The sequence below is a fragment of the Callorhinus ursinus genome, unplaced genomic scaffold (assembly GCF_003265705.2).
Source record: "Callorhinus ursinus isolate GAN/ISIS: 27379988/994484 unplaced genomic scaffold, GSC_fseal_2.0 scaffold3, whole genome shotgun sequence".
In the NCBI taxonomy this organism is placed as follows: domain Eukaryota; kingdom Metazoa; phylum Chordata; class Mammalia; order Carnivora; family Otariidae; genus Callorhinus; species Callorhinus ursinus.
Genome location: NW_027397065.1, coordinates 50984252 through 51006839, shown reverse-complemented (window position 1 = coordinate 51006839; position 22588 = coordinate 50984252). Strand labels below are relative to the sequence as shown.

The 22588-nt window shown below is 40.9% G+C and overlaps 1 protein-coding gene across 2 annotated transcripts; it reads right to left on the bottom strand.

Annotated features, from left to right (window-relative positions):
• Positions 1 to 7126: 7126 nt before the first annotated feature.
• On the bottom strand, positions 7127 to 17210 carry RBM22 (RNA binding motif protein 22). 2 transcript variants are annotated; one of them, XM_025867235.2, is made up of 11 exons: positions 17028 to 17199; positions 16524 to 16577; positions 15549 to 15578; positions 14796 to 14928; positions 13407 to 13507; positions 13133 to 13305; positions 11901 to 12101; positions 10558 to 10722; positions 9709 to 9797; positions 9355 to 9486; positions 7127 to 8308 (listed from the first exon to the last, which is right to left on the bottom strand). In XM_025867235.2, the coding sequence occupies exons 1-11, from the start codon at positions 17079 to 17081 to the stop codon at positions 8178 to 8180; spliced, it is 1263 nt and encodes a 420-aa protein (XP_025723020.1). In that variant the 5' UTR covers positions 17082 to 17199; the 3' UTR covers positions 7127 to 8177. The 2 variants fall into 2 exon arrangements, with proteins under 2 accessions (XP_025723020.1, XP_073746955.1); XM_073890854.1 differs by lacking the exon at positions 16524 to 16577 and having other exon boundaries at positions 17028 to 17210.
• Between the last annotated feature and the right edge of the window lie 5378 nt (positions 17211 to 22588).

Sequence of the window (22588 nt, the reverse complement as noted above, 5' to 3'; positions counted from 1 at the left end):
CAAAAAGCATTATTGTGATAAAGAGGATCCTTGCATAATGATAAGCCCATAGTCATTGTGGAAGATTTAACACAGTTCTTTGAATTACTGATCAGTCATCAGACAGCGTAAGGATATAGGAAATTTGTACAATAAAAGGAAAATGTGGAATCTTGCACCACCAGGTTAGAGAATACTCATTATTTTCAACTACTATGAAACACTTCATAAAATGAACACACAAAATTTAAAACTTTTATGCATCAAAGGATCCTTTTTTTTTATTATGTTCAATTAGTCAACATATAGTACATCATTAGTTTTTGATGTAGTGTTCAACGATTCATTAGTTGCGTATAACACCAAGTGCTCATCACAACACGTGCCCTCCTTAATTCCCATCACCCAGTTACCCCATTCCCCCACGCCCCTCCTTTCTGTTACTCTCAGTTTGGTTCCCAGAGTCCAGAGTCTCTCATGGTTCGTCTCCCCCTGCGATTTCCCCCCTTCATTTTTCCCTTCCTTCTCCTAATGTCCTCCACGTTATTCCTCATGTTCCACAGATAAGTGAAACCATATGATAATGGACTTTCTCTGCTTGACTTATTTCACTTAGCATAATCTCCTCCAGTCCCATCTATGTTGATGTAAAAGGTGGGTATTCATCCTTTCTGATGGCTGAGTAATATTCCATTGTATGTATGGACCCCATCTTCTTTATCCATTCATCTGGTGAAGGGCATCTCGGCTCCCTCCACAGTTTGGCTGTTGCAGACATTGCTGCTATGAACATTGGGGTGCATATGCCCCTTCTTTTCACTACATCTGTATCTTTGGGGTAAATACCTAGTAGTGCAATTCCTGGGTCATAGGGTAGCTCTATTTTTAACATCTTGAGGAACCTCCATACTGTTTACCAGAGTGGCTGCACCAGCTTGCATTCCCACCAACAGTGTAAGATCAAGACAATCTACAGAATAAAAGATTATAACTCAAAGAATAAAGTAAGTATCCATGAATTCACAGTGATGTAAATAAATCATTGAACAAAAAATAAATGGGGGAGAAAAGACAAACCTTTCTTCCTCACAAAAGACTTCCAAATTATGTAGAAACTTCCTCTTCAGGAGATGAAATGTAATTCCCATCCTATTGATTATAGATTGGCCTTACTGACTTGCTTCCAAAAAATAGAACATAGGAAGGGAAAAACAGTAAATTTATGAAGGAGAAACGTGGAAGACATCAAGGGATCAAGGTTAACATCATCAATGATATTCAGATCCCTGACATAACATGATAAGAAGGGCACTGCCCCTTGAGATATTTTCCCCCAAATCCATAATCCCAGGCTAATCATAAGAAAACATCAGACAAATTCAAGTTGAGAGACAGTCTACAAAATAGCTTACCAGTACTCATTGGTAATGTGGTAGACTGTGTTGGGTTCTGGAACAGAAAAGGGATATCAGAAAGGGAAAAAATGGAGAAATTCAAATAAAGACTTCGTTTAATGAATAGTATTATATGAATGTTAATTCCTTAGTTTTGACAAAAATACCATAGCTACGTAAGATGTTAACATTAGGGAAAGCTGGGTGAACAGTAACAACTCTCTGTACATCTGTGCAACTTTTTTGTAAATCTCAAGTTATTCCAAAATAAAGTTTTAAAACTAAAGAAAAAACAATCCCCACAAAGAAAACTCCAGGCCCAGATGGCTTCACCAGTGAATTGTATCAAATATTTAAGAAAAAAATAATAGCAATGTTACACAAACTCTTTCAGAATATAGAGGAAGAGGTAACATTTCCAAAGATATTTGATAAAGCCAGAAGAAACCTGACAAAGATGTTACAGAAAATTCAAGATCAATACTTCTCATGAACATAAACACAAAAAACCAAGTGATATATATATAATTCATAAATATAAAGATATATGATGTATAAATACATATATAAAATACATTATAACTGTGTTGGGTGATAGGGCTTCAAATGAAGGTGGTCAAAAGGCACAAATTTCTTGCTGTAAGATAAGTAAGTTCTAGGGACTTAATGTACAGCATGGTGATTATAGTCAACAATACTGTATGACATATTTGAAAGTTGTTAAGAGAATAGATCTTAAAAGTTCTCATCACAAGAGAAAAATGTAACTACGTGAGATGATGGATGTGAACTAGTTATTTTGTAATTATTTTGCTATACATACAAGTATCAAATCACATTGTACATCTTAAGCTAATTCTATGCTATGTGCCAATTATATCTCAATAAGAGTGGAAAAAACAAAATACAAAAATTTTAAAAAGAAATAAATTATGACTAAGTTAGACTTATCCCAGAAATGCAAGGTTGCTTTGACATTCAAAAATCAGTGTATCATAGAAAGACAAATACCATATGATTTCACTCATATGTGGAATTTAAGATACAAAACAGATGAACATAGGGGAAGGGGGAAAAAAAAAGAGAGGGAAGCAAACCATAAGAGACTCTACTATAGACTCTTAACAAACTGAGGGCCGCTGGTGGAAGGTGGATGGGGGAGGGGCTAGATGGGTGATGGGTATTAAGGAGGGCACTTGTGATGAGCACTGGGTGTTATAAGTGACAAATCTCTGAATTCTACTCCAGAAATCAATATTACACTATATATTAACTAAGTAGAATTTAAATAAAAACTTAAAAAAAAATCAATCAATGTAATTCACCACATTAACATAGTGAAAGAGAAAACCATCTGAGGTTAAAAAAGTGCTGACAAACTTCAACATCATTTTATGGTGAAAATTCTCAGAGAATTTGGAAGGTAGCTTCTTCAGTCTGATAAAAGGCAGCTACAAAAAGAAAAAATCTATAGCTAATATCCTACTTAATGCTAAAATACTGAAGGTATCCCCCCCAAGACTGGGAACAAGACAAAGATGTCCACTCTCACCAGTTCTGTTTAATATATTATTCAAGGTCCCAGCCAGTTCAGCAAGGCAAGAAAAAGAAATAAAAGGCATAAAGATTGAGAATGAATAGTAAAATAGTCTCTATCTGCAGATGGTATTATTGCTAGAATCTATAAAGCAAGGACTAGAAAAACTGAGTGAAATTCGCAAGGTCACAGGATACAGGGTGGATACACAAAAATCATTATATTTTTATATATTAGCTGCAACAATTAGAAAGTACATTTTTTAAAAATTCCATTTACAATAGGAACAAATCACAAAATTCTCAGTAATAGTTAACAAATGTCATGCAAGACCTGTATACTGAAAGGATAAAATACTGCTGAGAGAAATTACAGAAGACTTGGTGCAATGGAGACATATACCATGCTCATAAACTGGACCACTCAGTAGTGTCAAGATGTCAGTTCTTCTCAAACTGATCTACAAGTCCAACGCAATCCCAGTCATAGTCCTGTGTTTTTGTAGACATTGACAGACTGATTTTAAAATATATATGGAAATGCAAAAGACCTAACAAAGGAATATCTTTTCAACAAACAAGAAATGAAGTCATTGGGATAAGCTTGTATCCAATCTGACTGGTGTCGTGATATAAAAGGGGAAATTTGGAAACAGAGACATATACACAGGGAGAACACCACATGGAAACAAAGGCAGATACGGGGGTGATATTTCTATAAGCCAAGGAATGCCAAAGCTTGCTGGCAAACACCAGAAGCTAGGAGAGGGTCTTGGAACACATTCTCATAGCCTTAAAAAGAAATCAACCCTGCCAACACCTTGATCTTGGATATCTAACCTCCAGAAAGAGGAGACACTACATTTCTGTTGGTTAAGCATCCAGTTTATGACACTTGTTACAGCAGCCTTGGCAAACTGATACAAATTTTGGTATGCTGGACAATAAACTGGACTTCATTAAATGAGAAATCTCTGACCATCAAGAAAATTGGTCATCATCTGTGCATTAGGAAAGTTAATAGGCAGATTCGAAGAAAATATTTGCAAACATATATCTGACAGAAGACTAATATCTAGGAGATATATATATATATATATATATATATATCTTTTAAACTCCTATAACTAGTTTAAAAAAAGTCAGAAAGCCAATAAAAATGGCCAACATAGTTGAAAAGACACTTCATAAAAGAAGAGATATAAACAACCAACAACTACTTGAAAAGGTGCTGAACTTATTTGTCAAAATGGAATGCAAACTGAAACCACAATGAACTACTACGATACACCCACCAGAAATTCTTTTTACATCAAATGTTGGTGATGTTGTAGAGCAAATGGAACTCTTGTTGGTGGGAATGTAAAAGGGTACCACCACTTTGGGAAAAGGTCCAACGGTTTCTTTTAAAACTTAAACAGGCACCAGCCCTGTGATCCAGGAATTCCACTCTATTTATTCAAGAGAAATAAAAACATATATTCACAAAAAAATGTGTACAAGGATATCCATAGCAGCTTCAAATCATGATAGCAAAAAGTTGATAGGTAAGTGATGGTGTAATATCACGGAATGCTACTCAACAAAAAAAAGGAATTATACACAACATCATGGATGATCCTTCAAAACATCATGTTGTTGGAAAGAGGTCAAATACAAAGAGTCCACAATGCATGATTCCATTTATATAAAGTTCTAAAATAAGTAAAACTAAGCTATGGTGAAAAAATCAGAACAGTAGTTGCCTCTGGAGATTGGTGGGGGGCGGTGGGTATTGACTGGGGAGAAGAGGGGAAATTTTTCTGGAATGATGGTAACATTCCACATCTTGCCAGAGATTTGAGTCACATAGATGGATACAATGTCAAAATTCTTGAATAACATACTCAAGATCTGTGCATTTCAATCTATGTAAATTTTACCTAGAAAATCTATAAATATTGAACTCTGGTTAATTATATAAATGTTTAAGTGCTTCAAGATGAAGCATACTGATGTCTTCAGTTTACTCTGAAATGCAAAAAAAAAACAGATTGATGGATGCATAAGGAATACAGATACGTGGTGAAGCAAGTATTGCCAAATGTTAATTGTGGATCTAGTGAGTGCATATAGGATTGCTCACAGTAAAATTCATTCAACCTTCCTGTATGTTAGAAAATTTTTATAATAAAATGTTATGGAGAATATGAAGACTAGAGGATCTCTGGGGAGGATAACTTTATCTAAACTTAGAAAGCCATTTTGTCCTATACTAGTGTTTCTCAGAGGGCGGTCTTTGCCTTACCCACTTACTTAGACCCATGGAAAGAACTCACCTACTGAAGTTTAAGAACAAATGTTCTATATCCCTATCCCGCAGGATTTCACTCCACACCCAGAGCTTCAAATGCTACTTCATCACCAACTCCCAAATCTTGATCTTTCTTAAGCCCCAATTCCTTTTGGGCTGGGAATTGCCACCGGTCTCATAGGTAACTTCAACTTACCAAACCTCACATTGGACTCATTCTCCTACCCCTATTTCCCAATCTCACTCTCCTCCCCTACCCATCATTCTGCCAGGAAAAGGCATCCTTCTGCCCATTTGAGCAAACCAGAGACCTGGGGGGTCATCCTGGACCGCTCTTTCACTTCCATTTATTTCAGGTGACATTACACTGGTTCACTGACTTGGCTTCTAAAACATCTGTCACATCACTCTTTGCCCCATGAGCTGCGTTAGTTCAGCTATCATGATGCTGTACCTTTTGAGCCTTCTCCATGAGGGGAGGACCTCAAAATACTACAGGCAGCAACAAGAGCTGGTGGGGGAGGCATTATGACAAGTAGACAAAGGCTAAGTAATGTGCCCAAGGGCACACAGCTGGGAGGTGCCTAAGTGAGAATCTGAACGCAGTAAGCTGGCTCCAGAGTCTGTTTGTTTAAACCACTCGGTATAAAAAAAAAATGGGGTTTTTTTTTTTGTGATGAGGGTCAGCTACATCTCTGTTACTAGAGTAACACTAGCTGCTGTTAACAGATAAATCTGTCTCAAAAGTTTACTATAACAAAAATTCCTCCCATTACAATGCTCTATCTTCAAAGCAGTGATAGAAAACCTAGGCTCCTTCTGTGTGATTCTGCCATCTTCATCATTCTCCAGTGTATTTAGCCGGAGGGCGAAAGAGCTCATAGGATTAAGTGAGATGTTTTTACAGACCTGGTCTGGGAATGGCAAAGGTTACTTTTCACCAAGTGTGCCCCCAGCTGTGTGCCCTAGAGGAAAAGGAAACGGAGGTGGTTAAGTACTTAAGAGTTTTTGTCAAAATCTAATTGCTCTTAATTCTGATTTACTCAAGAAAGATTGAGCATCATTTCTATACTTTAATTTATGCTGGCATATTATGTTTTTCAAAAAATATATATCCATAGCCAGACAGTGCACAAAATTTAGACTCTCCTCCTTCTCAGAAAGGCAAGAATATACAATTGGAGTCATATATTTATATATGTATATATACATGTACAGATATAAACTTGGCAATTATTAAAACACCATATGTAATCCACATCTTATTCACAAATTGGCTAAAAATCTTTTACATGTTCAGAAGTAGGCCAAAAACAAAAACAAACTCAACCCTACCCAAAATGGTGTCAAAATACTTGGAAGTACCCTCATTGATTCACATTTGGTATTACTAGAAATTAAATCAGATTTTCTAAATCCTTTTAGATTTTTAAAACTTAAAAAAACTTAATAAAAAAACAAACAAAAAATACCCCCACGATGAAGGCTTCTAGAGGAAAAAAAAATTCTCCAGAGAAGCTAAAAATGGGTTTTATATGGGTTATGTCCACCCCATTAGTATATATTTTAGGTAAGTGACACGGAATCAGCTCCCGGAGAAATGGAATTTCAGGTAATTTTTGCTTGTTTCCCTTTAAAATGACTTGTATAAACTATGGCAGTGACTTTTTAAAGCTACCACTTATCAACCACCACACGGCAGGTTCTGCACGGAGTGCCCTCTGTGCATTATCTTATTTCAATCTCAAACCCTTAAGTACTTACTAAAATGGCCTGGGCCTTTTTTTCCATCATAAAATGGGCACAGATAAAAATCAAAACAGTCTAAAGCCAAAAATGTACTGGTTTCTAACTTCTACCAACTTCAAGGTGAGCTACCAAAGGATAAGGAAAACAAAAATCTAGAAATAAGCCTATGACAACGTTTGGAAAATTGACCCGTTTTAATTTTTTAAAAACAAAAAACACAATACAACATCCAATTATTTTTACCATCTACAATTCAGTTATATCCAAACATTCTAAGACCATTCTAAGACCAAACAGAGTGCCCTGGCCAGAAGCAGGGGCTGAAGACGTGACACTGAAGACACACGAAGGTGAATGCTAGAGGTGACAGTCCCAGCTAGCTGCAGGTCACAGGTCTTCCAACACGCGCCGGTGCCTTTCGGCTCAGTTTGCTCACGTGTTTTACAGGAAGCTCTTTAACATAAGTTCATCCCAGACACCAGATTTCTTCAATAATACGCAGCTCCATGACATTTCTGTTTCCAGAAACATTTCCAAAGCAAATGTTTTAAAGCCAGAAAGACCTGGATCCAATTCCATCCAATTGACGGGAATTAAAAAGCAGTTTTTGTTTTTGTCTTGTTTTGGTAGCACAGAGAGGTAAAACTATCCGCCAGATTCCTTTAGTAATAAATGAGGAAAGGAGAGGTAAGAAAAGATCTGGGTTGTGCTGGGTGCCGGTTTCTACTTGTCTCTTTAATGGTGACTTCTGAAGTGTTAAATCACACTCATGCCACTACAATGATTAGTACTAGTAATCTTTTTGCAGATGATAAAAGGAAAAATACCCAATGGACATAAAAATGGTCAAAAAGATTTTACTGCAGGTCAATTTTTTCCCCCCAAAAAAGATACAAAATGAACATACAATTGGGATGGTAACTCCGTTAGACATTCCAATTCACCCAGTTGCTTGTTCGCCATAGAAGTAAGGAGAACAGGCATTAAGTTTGATTAGTAATGTTATAGTAGTAACCAGATGTGTTAATGGCAGCTTATTTGAGGTCCATCAATCCTTGGAATACGTGTAGGGAAGCACGGCTGTCGTTCTCCGACTGCCCACATCTGAACACATTCAGCTACCATGGAAACTACAAAGGAAGGAAAAATATATTTATTCCAAGATTCATGTACTGGGATTTTTAAGCGCCCTTTCTTCTGTAAAGCCCCGGAGTGGTGATAATGTGCTAGGGACTGCTGTGTTTGCCGGCATGAGCGCCCATCCTCTGAGGGTCCTGAGAAGGATAGTGGATTGGTCCTGGAGCCCTCATGAAAGGCGGGGGTGGTCCCATTGGGTGGAACATGTGTGGCCCAAAACCTGCAGATGGGAGAGGACAAATTTGTTAGGCTTGCAGTTTCCTTGACAACCTTTCAAACCTCTGAGTCTTTCTAAGGTCAAAACCACCTACACAGAAACCAAGCTGACAAGGGGCTTCAGAAAATGTCAGTTCACAGACTTGCTTAGGAACGTCTACCTGTAATACTTCCTTGGTTTTACAATGTCCCCTCAAACCAAGTTAAAAGAAAACTCCACGGGACTCAAGGTATCTGCTAGTATGTCATCTGAACCTCTGGTATCTATCAAATACGCCACCCCTACTGGCCAGGATTCAATCAGGATTTGGGAGGGGAGGAAGAAATCAGGCGGAGGCAAGACCCTGCCACCACCAACATCAATGCTTTATCCTAGAATGGAGGGTGTTCAAAAACCAGGACTTCATTAAAGAGGATGGGGACTCTGCCACAGGAGAAATGGCCACTTGTGATTGACCTACACTTTTCACATTGTCACTGACAGCTTCTAGAGCAGCACGATACAAAGTGCTGGTCCTGGAACTGTTTATTACTGCCACCCCCCACCCCCAAAGATAAAGCCATATGTAACTTGAGCCAAAATTTAACTTAATTACAAGACCAAGCACCCTGTTTAGTTCATCTGACACACTTTTCTAACAAGACTCTCTTAATGAATTTATATCCAGGCACAAGCTCTGTATCTTATAGACAGGTAATGAATGCTTTGTACAGTGACACACATCCACTTTAAGCAATGACACTCTAGGACATTAGTTAGGATTTAGTTTAGAACAGGGGACAAACTGATGATAGATAACTGTAATCCAGTAACTCCCATTCTGATTATATATATACTCAGATCTTTAGTTCTGGCAACTTTCCTCTCCTTGGCAGGCCGGAAAAAAAAAGCAAAGATCAGGGACCCTAACAAATCAGGTTTACTTGCAAACTTCTATGGGGGAAATTCAAAGGATTTAGACATGATAATGAGGTGCGAAGACAGGACTCTCACAAGGATTTTTCTGGGCTAAGCTAGACCTATCTACTGAGAAGGACGATGGATGTTACCTGGGGGTGGGGGCGGGGCAATACCAGGGGGTGGCGGCAGTGCAATGTTCACCACAGCTGGAGGACCACTCGGGGGGAGGTTGAAGTAGTTGGCAGAGGCTTCTTCTTCTGCTGCAGGAGGAGGAGGAAGAGCTGGAGAACAGAAAAGAGCCAACAGTTGGAGGGAAGACAACGGTGCAATACTGTTTCCCCTCCTATAAGTCCTGGGCTCCTGCTGACAGAGAAGGGCTGCTGCAGGAGCCAGAGACCCAGCCAGCTGGTCTCTCCTCACAATGAGGAACATTAGGGCAGTGTGAGCATCTGAAGTCAGCCAGCTACGGGGCGGGGGAGGGGGGCCAGAAAGTCTGCACTCACCTCCTGGCAGTCCTGGAACGGGCTCAAGCTTGATCCCAGAGTCTGTGGTTCCATCCTTCTCTTTTTCTTTTCCTCTGGCTGCTTGGGACCTGGGAGGGACATACACACACACACACACAATGTCAGCACTTGGTCCCACCTTCTCTCACACGTCTGCTTCTCATTTTCTTAGTCAAGCAGAGATCCTTCGCTTCTTGCCTTGTCTTCGGCAAACACTCCTTCCCCATAAAGGCCACAGTGCAGAGTGGATAAAAGCAAATGTTTTAAAGCCAGAAAGACCTGGATCCAAAATCTGCTGAAAATGTTGTATGGACGAGAAGAGGCTACCTCTGTGTGTTTGGCACAGTGCTGACTTAGCACACCAGAAGCACTTGGTCTGGGGCGCTGCTTTTAGTGATCTCCTTCCTGCTTCTAAGCCAGAAACCTGTCCTCCCTTTGAACCTTCAGGGCATTTCACCTGAGTCTCTCTTACACAATCATCACTTTCAAAAACTTGAATTAGCTTTTCTTCTCCACTGGACAACTGGCCTCTAAAGGGCAGAATCTAGGTCTAAGGCATTTGTACACTCTCAAATCCACTTTTCATACCCTGGCATCACACTTGGCCTATAATAGCTGGTCATAAAAAACACGAACCTTCAAAGGAGTAGATTACTACATCAAAACCCTGAATGAATTTCCAAAGCAGGATCTTCCCAACATCCACAAGATTGCAGTGTTAGAAAATGAAAAAATCTTTTTAACGGTCCTACTGATTTAAATCCATTCACCAAAAACATACTGGTCCCCAGATAATGGAACATTTTCTTGAAAATCTCAATAAAGAAATTTTAAGAGTCTAATTCTCACCTTCCCCATTTCACGTTGAGTCTACGGCCATTGACAATCAACTTATTAAATGACTTCTCTGCAGCCACCTCTGCAGCCTGCCTCGTGGCAAACTGGATGAATGCACACTGCTGTCTTTGCACGACAGTGATCGTCCGAATTTCCCCAAACTGGTAGAAGTGATTTCTGAAGGGATACAGGCAGAGAAACAGGAGAGTTAATGGTATCCTCCCAGGAGGCTGTGATGGATTATTCACTCTTCCGCTGACTCACGAAGCAGGTGGCCCCATGGTTATCTGTCTAACCACCTGCAGGTAGTCCCCCCAGTACCCTGCCCTACTGTGGGTGCTACTTACTGAAAGAGTAAGAAAAATAATGAGTAAATAAAGGTTTACAAACATCTCAGAGGTTTTTCCCATGGAGGAAAAAGGGGTCCAGCAGGTTCCTTAGGGACCTAAGCCCTACATAAGGGTCTGGCAAACTACAGCCCCCATGGCCCATGAACCAAGAATATTCAAAAAATTTAAGATTGTAAAACGACAACGATGACAATGACGAAATAAAAGGGAGGAGGAGGAGCACAGAAACATCTGCCAACTGCAGGGACAGTCTAGCTCACTCAGATCAGGTTTAACAGAGGTTATGGAAGGCATGTTATATACTTATAGGAGACTCTTCTTCATTTATCTCTTTGCAAGAGGCAATTTCCATCACTATCTATCCAGATGTCTCATCTAGCCAAGCAAAATACAAGCCAAGGATAATACAAATACAGCAAATACAAATCTCTTTAAAAAGTCAACAATTTAAACTGTAAGAGCTTTATAATTGCCAAGTTCTCCCTCCTTGACATAATTAATCATACTTGGATATGTGCCATATTTTAAAAATTCTAACTGGCTATTAGGTCAAATAGAATCTCACATAGGGGAGCCTTGGTGGCTCAGTTAAGCGTCCGACTCTTGATTTAGGCTCAGGTCATGATCTCAAGGTTGTGAGACTGAGCCCTGTGTCAGTGACATGCTGAGCGTGGAGCCTGCTTAAGATTCTCTCTCTCCCTCTCTGCCCCTCATCCCCCTGGCTCCCTGCTCACGTGCCCTCTCTCCAAAAAAAAAAAAAAAAAAAAAAAATCTCACGTAATCATTACTATACGCAAGGACTAAGCAAGCACTGTTGATGAACATTACCACTTTGGCATCGGAAAGGATAATTTTATAAAAATTCTAGTTGGCATGATACTAACTATAGAGTGGCTAAAGAAAAATGTACTTTGTACAGAATTATCATGCTTGCTGTGTTTTTGCTAAAAAAGTATTCCAGGGCAGTTAAAAGCAGAAAGAGCTCATAAAATTTTATCTACAAACCTTAGATCAGTCTCAGTAATGGTATCACCCAGACCACCAACATACAGTGTGGTGATAGTCTTGTCCTCTGGTGGGTCCAGACGAGGCATTGTTGAAGCCCGCTTTAGAAGCTTATCTGCCACAGGGTCATTGATACCATAATATCGGTCTTTAATGTTCTGGTCAGCAAGGGGGTCATCTGGATCTGTTGGCTTCTCATGTCTATGGTTCAGAAAAGAACAGCACATAAAGGTGAAACAAGGGAAAAGAATTTACAGGTATCACCCAACAGCAGCTACATACACATACCGGAAATGCCTTCTGAACTAGAAACCACACCGAAACACAATTATCAAGACGGAGCTAATACCAAAGGATTTACTGTATCACACAAAAACTTGCCAGTCTCCTAAAAGCCATTTAAATGGCCATCTAAGGTAACAGAGTTTTTTTAATCAAGAAATGCTTTTGGCACAATCCGCTCCAAAACAAGAAGTAACCAAAACATGGTTCCCCTTCTCTCGGTAAATGTTTCTTAATGTATCTGAGGTCTTGCATGCCACTGAGTCTCGTTAAAGCTAATGGACCAGCCCCAGAAAAAAGCATAATCTTTTTTTGTGGGTGTGGGGTTAACCAACCTCAAGTTAAGAACTCCTAGTCCAGGGGCGCCTGGGTGGTGCAGTCGTTAAGCGTCTGCCTTCGGCTCAGGTCATGGTCCCAGGGTCCCGGGATCAAGCCCCGCATCGGGCTCCCTGCTCAGCAGGAAGCCTGCTACTCCCTCTCCCACTCCCCCTGCTTGTGTTCCTGCTCTCACTATCTCCCTCTCTCTGTCAAATAAATAAGTAAAATCTTAAAAAAAAAAAAACTCCTAGTCCAGATGCTCGGCAGTCTTGACTGAAACATACTCACACACCCTTTAGAGGCCTGGCCTTCATTGGACTTCAACTATACACTGAGATTCAAGCTAGTTATACCATGACAATGATGACTTACCTTTAGAGTCAACATCTGTATTATATGGTATAACAACTTAGTTTCCCAAGGCCTAGTTATGAGTAAAAGTCCCATTACAAATAAAAACAACAATTTCAACAAGCTCTTCTAAATGTAATAGCCCTAAGACATGACATCTATCATACTAGTTGTATACACTTGTAGATTTTAAATCAGAAATACTTTAAACTAGCACCTCCCATTTCTTAAATGACTAATCATCTGAAAGCCAATTACGAAAGTGCCAATTCAGTTCTTGCCTGTATGGACATTCCTCTCCTCTCTTACATTCTCCTTTTACCCAGAAGGAGCAAATGTGGGGTCGATTCCTCTTGTAGTAGGGTGTGGTCCGGGCCAGCTTGAGCAACATGTCACTGGTGGAGGTGGCTTTCCCCAACATGCCAACCGGCCGCGTTCCATCAGAGTTAGAAATCTATAAAGGAACGACAAGTTCCAAAGATAAATTTTATAGACTGTGTAAAATCACTAGGATTCTACCAAATATAAAATTACATCAAGAAAGTGACAGCATACTTCTCTCTCCATATTCTGTGTGTAGTACTCTTTGTTGACATCTGACTTTGGCATGTCATCCTTAAAAGACAATCCTGCATCACGAACCTGGATGGGCAGCCCTAGTACAAAGGAAAAGAGGAAAAAACTTCAAGATATATTTTAAAACAAATCCATACTGAACCTGCACATGGAATACAACATCATTATTCCCTTCTCCAGCTTCCTAGGTATTGGAGGCTTTATTTTTATTCAAAATCTTTATTACCATCAGGCCAAAACTACCACAGAGTATTCTATGAAACTGTCCAAATTCCTGAGCTGTCATGAAATTTGAAATCAATGTTTTAGAACATATTTTAGATGAACAACATTTGGTTACAGTCAAACTTGACCTGTAATTAATAAATAATGGCTTAAATAATAAATAATAGCTTTTACTAGAACAGCGTTTATTTAAATAAGTGTAAAAAGTGGGTTTTTTTTTTTAAAGTATGTATGTACGTATTTATTTGACACAGAGAGAGAGAGAGAAAGAGAGCACACATGCACGCACATGCACAAGCAGGTACAGGGAGGGAGAAGCAGGCTCCCCACTGAGCAGGGAGCCAGATGTGGAGCTTGATCCCAGGACCACGGGATCATGACCTGAGCCAAAGGCAGACACTTAAGTGACTGAGCCACCCAGGTGCCCCAAAAGTGAGTGATCCTTATAGGTCCTCTGGATAGTCACAGGCATGTAAGGATCACAGTCTTCCAGAAGCGGAACACTTCTTTTAACAAATATATAAATAATATTAAACAATATGTGACCAGAACTTTGATTAGCAGCTGTCTTTCTGAACTTCACATATATATAAACTTATATTTTCCCTTTTCTTGTATAGTAGAAATTCTTGTTGAAAAATTATTTTTCTCATTAACAAAAAGTCACTTTTAGTTAAAAAAAAAAATCACTCCCAAAGCAGTTACTCTTAAAATAGTAGCAGTTACAGTATATCAGTCCTAAAAACACAGTTCAGAGAAAAATCTAAAACATAATTAGCCAATGCTTCTGGTAGGGATTGTGGGAATGAGCTCTGAATCTTGAAAGAAGCCCAAGGCAAAGCAATTACCTATCACAGGAACGATGCCTTTCCCTCACTTTGGCTATAGGGATGTATATGAGAAAGATTTGGGCTAGTTCTGATTAATTCCCAACTTTTCCTTAAGTCCTTCCTGTTACTCAGAAGGGCTCTAGAATGGCCTAGTATGATTCTCCTCTTCTACGGAAAGTAGAGCACAGGAGGCCCTCCAAAGTGGGGTCAGAACCAGAGATGGGGTGAGAAATGGGAAAAGAAAAAGACTGGTTTGTCGTCTAGGGCACGGGCACCTGCATGCTTTCAGACCTGTTAGACAGGGCAAACATACCGTACTCCAGGTCCAAGAGGCAGGTCTGACAGACATTCTTCAATTTACTGCAAGTTTGGCACACTTCAGTTTTCTTGAAACGCATGCGGACCCCGGGGCACCAACGAAACACTGTGAATGGTCTGGCACAGATCTGGGAAAACAAAATAAGAGTCAAAGAGTGTTAATGGTTCTGATCTGGACAATTAAGGCCTGAAGATTTAATAACAATGGGAGACTGAAAGAAAAGATCCTTGAATCTACGGTTTAAAAGAGACCTTAGCAATTATGTAGTCTAAATACCATCTGATGTTTCAATCCCATTTATAACACCCTTCCCCAGGAGTTAAAAAATTCGCATAGTACAGAAATGAAATATTAGAGTCAAAGTCCTCCCCACACTAGAGACAACCACCACTAATAATATGACCATTAATCCTTTTGAGGGGGCAATGGGGAGTGCCATATACTCCTTTAAGAATCTTATGCCAGCTATGACCTTCCTCCTCTGCTAAAATCCTTATGTGAATTTTCAGACAACACTCAGTATATCATCTCAAGAGGGTTCAAAGCCCATCCACAGACACCAGGTTAAGAACCTTTACATTAAAGGGCTCACTTTCTTACCTCTCACACTAAACTGTTAACAGTCAATTAGTATACAAATGATATATGAAAGTCTGTGTAGCACTGGCTTTTATTGGAGAACCTCAAAGCCCAGCAAGTTGAAAAGAAAAGGAAAATAAATCATTATTCTTTAACAGACATACTTACTTTACATTCCTTCCCATACTTCTCTTTGGTCTGAAACAGAAAAAATTGAAAAGAGCAAGTTACAGAAAACAAAAACTAGATGTCTGCTCCTTCCATAAAGACAACCCAAGAAATGTGTCTGTAGATCCCCGGCATCTTAATAAGGTGGTAGTGATGGATCACTACTGGAGGTGCGAGAGAGGAGATATATTCTAACCAGCTACTGTGAATCATAACCTCTTAAGAATTTTTGGCTCTAAGTTAATATGTATCTTTCCATTGCCACAATTCTTAGGTTCACTTCTGGCTCCCAAGTTCTCTCCCTAGGAATTAAAATTCCTAACAGTTTCTACAGTCCTCAAATCACGGAGGACATAGCTCTGGCCAGCCCATTTTACAAGTTAGTCAGGGGTAACTCCTATAGACCCATCTTGTCAGATACTCTATATAGAGTCAATGAAGATCTCTGAGATCGATCACAACATAGCCCTATTCTAATTATTAAATGTTAATTACTGATTATTTTACCCTCATTTATAAGGATGGGGTTACCTTACGTTAAACAGACTAGAAGGTGCAGTGGCCAAAAGGCATTTGATTAGGAGTCAGGACGCTTAATTTAGTCCTGGTTCTCCTCCTACCTTGCTAAGTTTCCTGGAGTCAGCATATCTGAATTTAAATCCAAGCTCCACTCCTTACTTGCCATATTGAAAAGACGTAACTGTCTCTGCCTCTGGTTAACAGACCTAACTGTTAGGTAAATAAATGCTGAACAAATATTACCTGTTATATTAGGACTCCTACATCGCAGGACTGCTGCTGAGTCCTAAAGACAGAATAAGCATGACAGTCCTTTGCAAATCGTCCTATGCTTTCGGTTAGTAAAGGAGCATCAATACTTTGGCTTGGCTAAGAGAAGCATTTCACGGACAGCGTGCAAATACCACAACATTGACAGAACCTGAATAAACTCCCTTTTCACACGCGATCACTCACCATTCGGATATATGGGTTTTCTCCAAGACACGTTTGACACAGAATGGGGAAGTCCTGGTGAAAATGGGAAATGTGGTTGAGAGCCAGGCTCCGAAGACCCTGCCATCTCTGCCACACTCTTGGGGACGGGGCGGGGGGGGGGAGGGGAGGCGAGGAGCGAGGGTGGGGGACAGGGTAGGGCAGGAACCCGAGGTCCAGGACGGGCCGGGTCGCGGGAGGGGGCGCTGTCTGCACTTCCGGCAGGTGGCGGGAGAAAAGACCAGCTCGAAGTCAGTGGAGAGGGCAGGGGTGGAAAGCGGGCTGGTCCGAGACCCTGGCTAAGCCCCCTCCCTCCAAGCCCGGAGGAGGAGGGCCGCCCTCCAGCCTCCCGCTCTGGCCGAGCTAGGCCGCAGCGTTGGCTCCTGCCCGGAATTCCCTCGGCCGCTCCATAACCACGGCCCTGCCTGCCCGAAGGAGGCCCGGCTCCGCCGCCTCTCTCTGTCCTCCTCCGGCAGGCATACTCACCGCATCCTCCCAGTTCTGCCTGTTGTAGGTGTTGGATCCCAGAGAGGTCGCCATCTTGAGAGCGTCTGGAGGCAGCGGTGGCTTCCGAGTTGGGAAAGAGGACCGCCACAATCCCGTCAGACCCCGAGGCAGGCTCCCGGCCCGTTGACGTCTTATTTATGCGTCGTGGGCGCCCTTGGGGGCGGTCCTTGTGCGTCATGACGTCACCTGGAATTTCTTCGCTTAACAGTTGGAGTGCTAGTGGGTTGAAACCTGGTGCTCTCTTCAAGTTGGTCCGTGTTTGGGAAGAAGAGCCACAAGAACAGTTGATTTATTTTAAATGGAGCAAAAAAATAAAGGAAAAAGTAAGGAATGAGGGACTGGGATTAAAACAGCGTTTGCTCCCATGGAACGCTTATTATGCCTAATGGTGAGCGAACGTCTTGCTGTGCCAATATCTTAATTCTCACAATTTCTCTGTAAGGTTGCCAGCTTTAGCAAACAAAAACACAGAAGGTCTCGTTAAAGTTGAAGTTCAGATAAACAACAAACCATATTTTGGTATAAATATGTCCCAAACATATTTATACTAAAAAATGACTCGTTTATCTGAAAGTCGAATTTAGCTGGATGTCCTATATTTTATCTGGCAACCACTACCCTCTAGGCAAGTATGATTGTCCCCCCCTTTTCTTTATAGAAAAGCAAACTGAAGTTTAGAGAAATTAAGTAACTTCTTGTCATGGAACTAAAAATGAAGCCACAAATCCATATTGTTACATGTATCAGTAATTTGTTCCTTTCTATTACTAAGAAGTATAATGAACCAGGGGGATTTAAAAAATCCATATTCCCAGATGATAGACATTTGAGTTGTTCCAGATTTCGTGAATATAAATAAAGCCATCATAACATTCACATACATGTTGTATGGACATACGTTTTCATTTTAAATACAAAAGAGGGGGATTACTTGATCAAATGTAAGTATATGTTTTCCCGGATGAGAAAGTTATTGGATTTATATGAGTTTCTTGAATCTATGGTTTGTTACCTTTTTAAAAAAGATTTTATTTTTTCTTAGTGGGGGGGTAGGGGTAGAGGGAGAGAGAATCTTAAGCAAGCTCCATGCTCAGCGCAGAGCTGGATTCAGGGCTCGATCTCACAACCCTGCGATCAAGACCTGAGCTGAAGTCAAGAGTCAGATGCTTAACCAACTGAGCCACCCAGGCACCCCTTTCTTATTTTTTATTTTAAAGTAAACTTTATGCCCAGCCTGGGGCTCGAACCCAGAACCTCAAGATCAAGAGTCACATGCTCTACTGACTGAGCCAGCCAGGTGCCCCTATGGTCTGTTATCTTTTGCAAATTCTTTTTTTTTTTTTTTACAGTTTAAAAAAAAATTTTTTTTAAGATTTTATTTATTTATTTGTGAGAGAGAGAATGAGAGACAGAGAGCATGAGAGGGAAGAGGGTCAGAGGGAGAAGCAGACCCCCTGCTGAGCAGGGAGCCCGATGTGGGACTCGATCCCAGGACTCCAGGATCATGACCTGAGCCGAAGGCAGTCGCTTAACCAACTGAGCCACCCAGGCGCCCACAGTTTTTAAAATTTTTATTTAAGTAATCTCTGCACCCTACATGGGGCTCAAACTCACGACCCCGAGATCAAGTCACATGCTTTTCTGACTGAGCCAGCCAGGTACCCCTGTTTTGCAAACTCTTAGACATCATTTCTTTAAATATTCTTCTGCCTAATTTCTTCTCCATCCGGGACTCCAATTATACATGTCAGTCATTGTTCCATAGATCTTGAATACTGTGTTTCCACTCTTTTTCCTCAGCTATGATGAGTCTACTGATGAGTACATAGAGGATATTCTTCATCTCTGATCCTGTGTTTATTTCAGTTTGTCCCTTTCTTATAGTTTCTGCCTCTCTGCTGAAATGTTCATACATATTATCCGTATTTATTACTAGATTTTTCAACATATTAATCAGAGTTTAAGTCCCCGTCTGATAGTTCCAACATTTGGGGCATATCTGTATATGGTCTTACTTTGCCTATGAAAAATGAGTTGCTTTTTCTTGCTTCTTTGTGTAACTCAAATTTTTTATTGAATGCCAGCCATTGCTTATCTAACAGTAGACTGAGATAGACAAGTATTAATGCTTGGAAATGGGCAGATCTGTTCAGTCAGGCTTTTTGTGTAGGATTTGGTCAATCCAGTCAGAAACTGAGCTGGGTTTGGGTTTTGTTGTTGCTATGGTTGCCTTCAGTGCATTACAGATTTTATATCCTCTAGCATTACTTTGTGCTTTCGGATGGGGCTGAAGAACTTTTCTCAAGTGTTCATATTTCATATCCTTAGCTTTCAGCTGTCCTGCACACCTGAACCATAGTGTTAAGTCTCTATGGCCTTGCCTATCCCCCTGCAGCTGTTAATTAGTTATTAGCTCCTTGCTAGGTTGGTAGTTGGGAATGGGCTGGGGGTTGTTTCAGTTCAGCCTCAGTCTTCAGTAGGTCCTTTGTGGCCAGGCCTTGGGAATGGATTTTTCTCAACATTCTTGCCCCTCCTATCTGTGGCAGCCAAACCATGACTTGTGTTCAGAGCGGGCCTTGTGGGAGAGAGTTTCCTGTCCTTCCCACAGTGGTAGAACTTTCATGGTATTGATTGGTATGGAATCCTGGGGCTCAGGACTGAGTCTTGTCCCCACCCCCAAGAGTAGAGGTTTTTTCTTACCAGGTCCCAGCAGCAATGGGTCTTTACCTGTGCCCTGGGGAGACATGATTTTCCGTTGCTCCCTGAGTGGCTTAGGCCTTTTTTACTCCTTATGAGGGAAGAGCCTGGACAGGAGGAGGCAAGCTCTCCTGCCTTTCCCACAGTAGCAGATCTCTCCCACATGCCTCCAAACCAAGGAAGCTCTGTAGAGCTCCAGCATCCTCCTTTCCCTGCAGGTCTTTCTAATGAATACCTGGTGGACGTTTTAGAAAGAGCTTGTGAGTGCACGCAAACTCCTTTAGTGTCTTAGGCTCCCAGGGATTTTATACTGTCTTGTTAGCCCAAGTTTGGCCTTTTTAACAGTTCTTTAAGGTTTTCCTTGATTTCCTCTTACCTCTCATATGTGGTCAACACTTCTTCTCGTGCTGTGCTACGGGTGAGTCAGTCTACAAGTCTGATCTCTCCTTGGAAGGGTCTGTCCCTCCTTGAAATTCAGGCTATTTGGCTGCTTTGCCACATCAGCTGACAGATCCAATAAAATGTATGATTTTATCATCTACCCACCTTTTCTTTTTGAGCAGGGAATGACACTCTTTCCAGATACCTACATCACAGGCAGAAGTGAACTCCTGAGTGACCTCATTTTGAAATATAGTTTTAAGAGGAACACTTTTATCACTTCTGTAAATGGAAAATTAGTATCACATGTTTAGATGTAGCCTTAAAAACAAGTACAGTAAAAACGAAACAGTATTTTTTAGTAAGCAGCTACTGTGGTCTGCCAAAGGCTCTGATCTAGATGCCTAGGTTTTAAAAAAAGAGGAAGTGTTAGATGTTACAAATGTTGAGTATTGATACTTTTTCCCTAACAGAAAGATAGGGCTAAAAAGCATGAGGAAACTATTTTCCCTGGCTGATTCCATATTATTTAATGTTACTTTCATTTAATACTTAAAGTCATTACCTTGTATAGATGCCTCACGCTGTGAAGTATATTTCAATATATATGTCCCTGATCGCCAGAAAATGAGGATAAACAAAGTTAAGTATTGCCACTGAGCAAGCGACTCAGCTCTGAGTTTTGTCTAGGCTGCTCTTTCAATGGAATAAAGGGGAGACAGATGACAAAAAGGGTCCTGAATTTGTCTCTGAAAGAGTCTGCAATCCAGTAACTGGGCTACATGCATACAAAACCCCATAAAGAAAGAGGTAAATGCCCTGGAGAGATACAGTGCTGTGGCTCAAGGTCATGTCTAGATGGAAGTAAGGGAGATGGGAAGGGAGAACGGGGAAGTAATTCTGGACGAGGTGCAGAAGGAAGGAATATTCTAGGTAGAGAAAACACCGGAACAAGAAAGCTCAAGGCAAGTGAGATATTTGGCTTAATGACAAAAAAGAGGCTTATGTATATTTAAAAAAAAAAAAAAATATATATATATATATATAGGCGCCTGGGTGGCTCAGTTGGTTAAGCATCTGCCTTCAGCTCAGGTCATGATCCCAGAGTCCCAGGACTGAACTCTGCACGGGGGTCCCTGCTCAAAGGGAGTCTGCTTCTCCCTTTGCCCCTCACCCCACTTGTGCTCTCTTCTCTCTCTCAAATAAATCTTTTTTTAAAAATAAAGCTAAAAGACCAACAGCTACATACATAAGGGAAAGGGTGACATTAACTTATTTAGCAAATAATCGGGTGCCTATTTGTCAGGTATTCTAGCCTCTGCAGATACAGCAACTTAAAAAAAAAAAAAAAAAGGCAAAATCCCTGCACTATAAGGCTCATGTTCTAGTGTGATGTGTCAGAAAATAAAGTATATATTATGCTGGTGTTTAGTGCTATGGAAAAAAAAGAATACAGCCAAAGAGGATAGGGAATTGCTTAGGGGAGGGCAGGTTTTTCTGGGTTTTTTTAAGATTTTATTTGAGAGAGGGACACAGATAACGAGAAAGAGCACGAGCAGGGAGGAGAGGGAGAAGCAGACTCCTGACTCCCACTGAGCAGGGAGGGGAGGGCAGTTTTAACACCCCTATACAGGGTGGTCAGGGAAAGCCTCATTAAGAAGGAAGTATTTGAGCAAAGGCCTGAGTGTGACGAGGGTGTGCATTATACAGGTATGTGGGAGGAGTTTTCTAAGCAGATGGAACAGCTAGTGCAAAGGCCCTGAGAAGACACCTACCAGGGTAACTCAAGAATAGCACACTCAGGGGCACCTGGGTGGCTCAGTCGGTTAAGCGGCTGCCTTCGGCTCAGGTCGTGATCCCAGGGTCCTGGGATGGAGTCCCGCATCGGGCTCCCTGCTCAGCGGAGAGCCTGCTTCTCCCTCTCCCTCTGCCTGCCTCTCTGCCTACTTGTACTCTTGATCTGTCAAATAAATAAAATCTTTAAAAAAAAAAAAAGAATAGCACACTCATGTAGCTGCGGTGGATGGAGCATGGGGAAGTGACAGATGAATTCAGGGAGGCAGCAGCAGGGGCTGGGTTTCATATCCTGTAGGACCTCATTAGTCATTGTAAGGAGTTCGTATTTGGTTTTGCTCTTGAGCAAGCTAAAAAGCCTAAGGGTTTGAAGTGGGAAAATGCCTTATTCATTCTGGCTGCTGTGTTGAACATTGACTCAAGGGTGGGGTGAGGGCCAGAGTGCTTTCAAGACCAGTTTGGATGCTACTGCAATAACCTTGGGGTCTGCAGAGTCTATAGTGATTTGGCCCAGGATAGTAATGGTGGAGAGGGTGTGACGTGGTCACATTTTGAAGACAGAGCTGATAGGATTTGTTGACTTACTGCACGGGGCATGTAAAGAGTCAAGGTTGATGCCAAGGTTTTTGTTGTGAGCAACTGAAAGGATACAGTTATCATTTAGTTAA

Excerpts from the sequence above, each read along its gene's own strand:
- RBM22 (XM_025867235.2), bottom strand. The coding sequence starts at position 17,081 with ATGGCGACCTCTCTGGGATCCAACACCTACAACAGGCAGAACTGGGAG. Across the intron at positions 13,508-14,795 it reads CCTCTTGGACCTGGAGTACG|GGCTGCCCATCCAGGTTCGT; the intron begins GTATGTTTGCCC and ends CCTTTGTACTAG. Across the intron at positions 12,102-13,132 it reads GGAGAGGAATGTCCATACAG|ACATGAGAAGCCAACAGATC; the intron begins GCAAGAACTGAA and ends TCTGAACCATAG.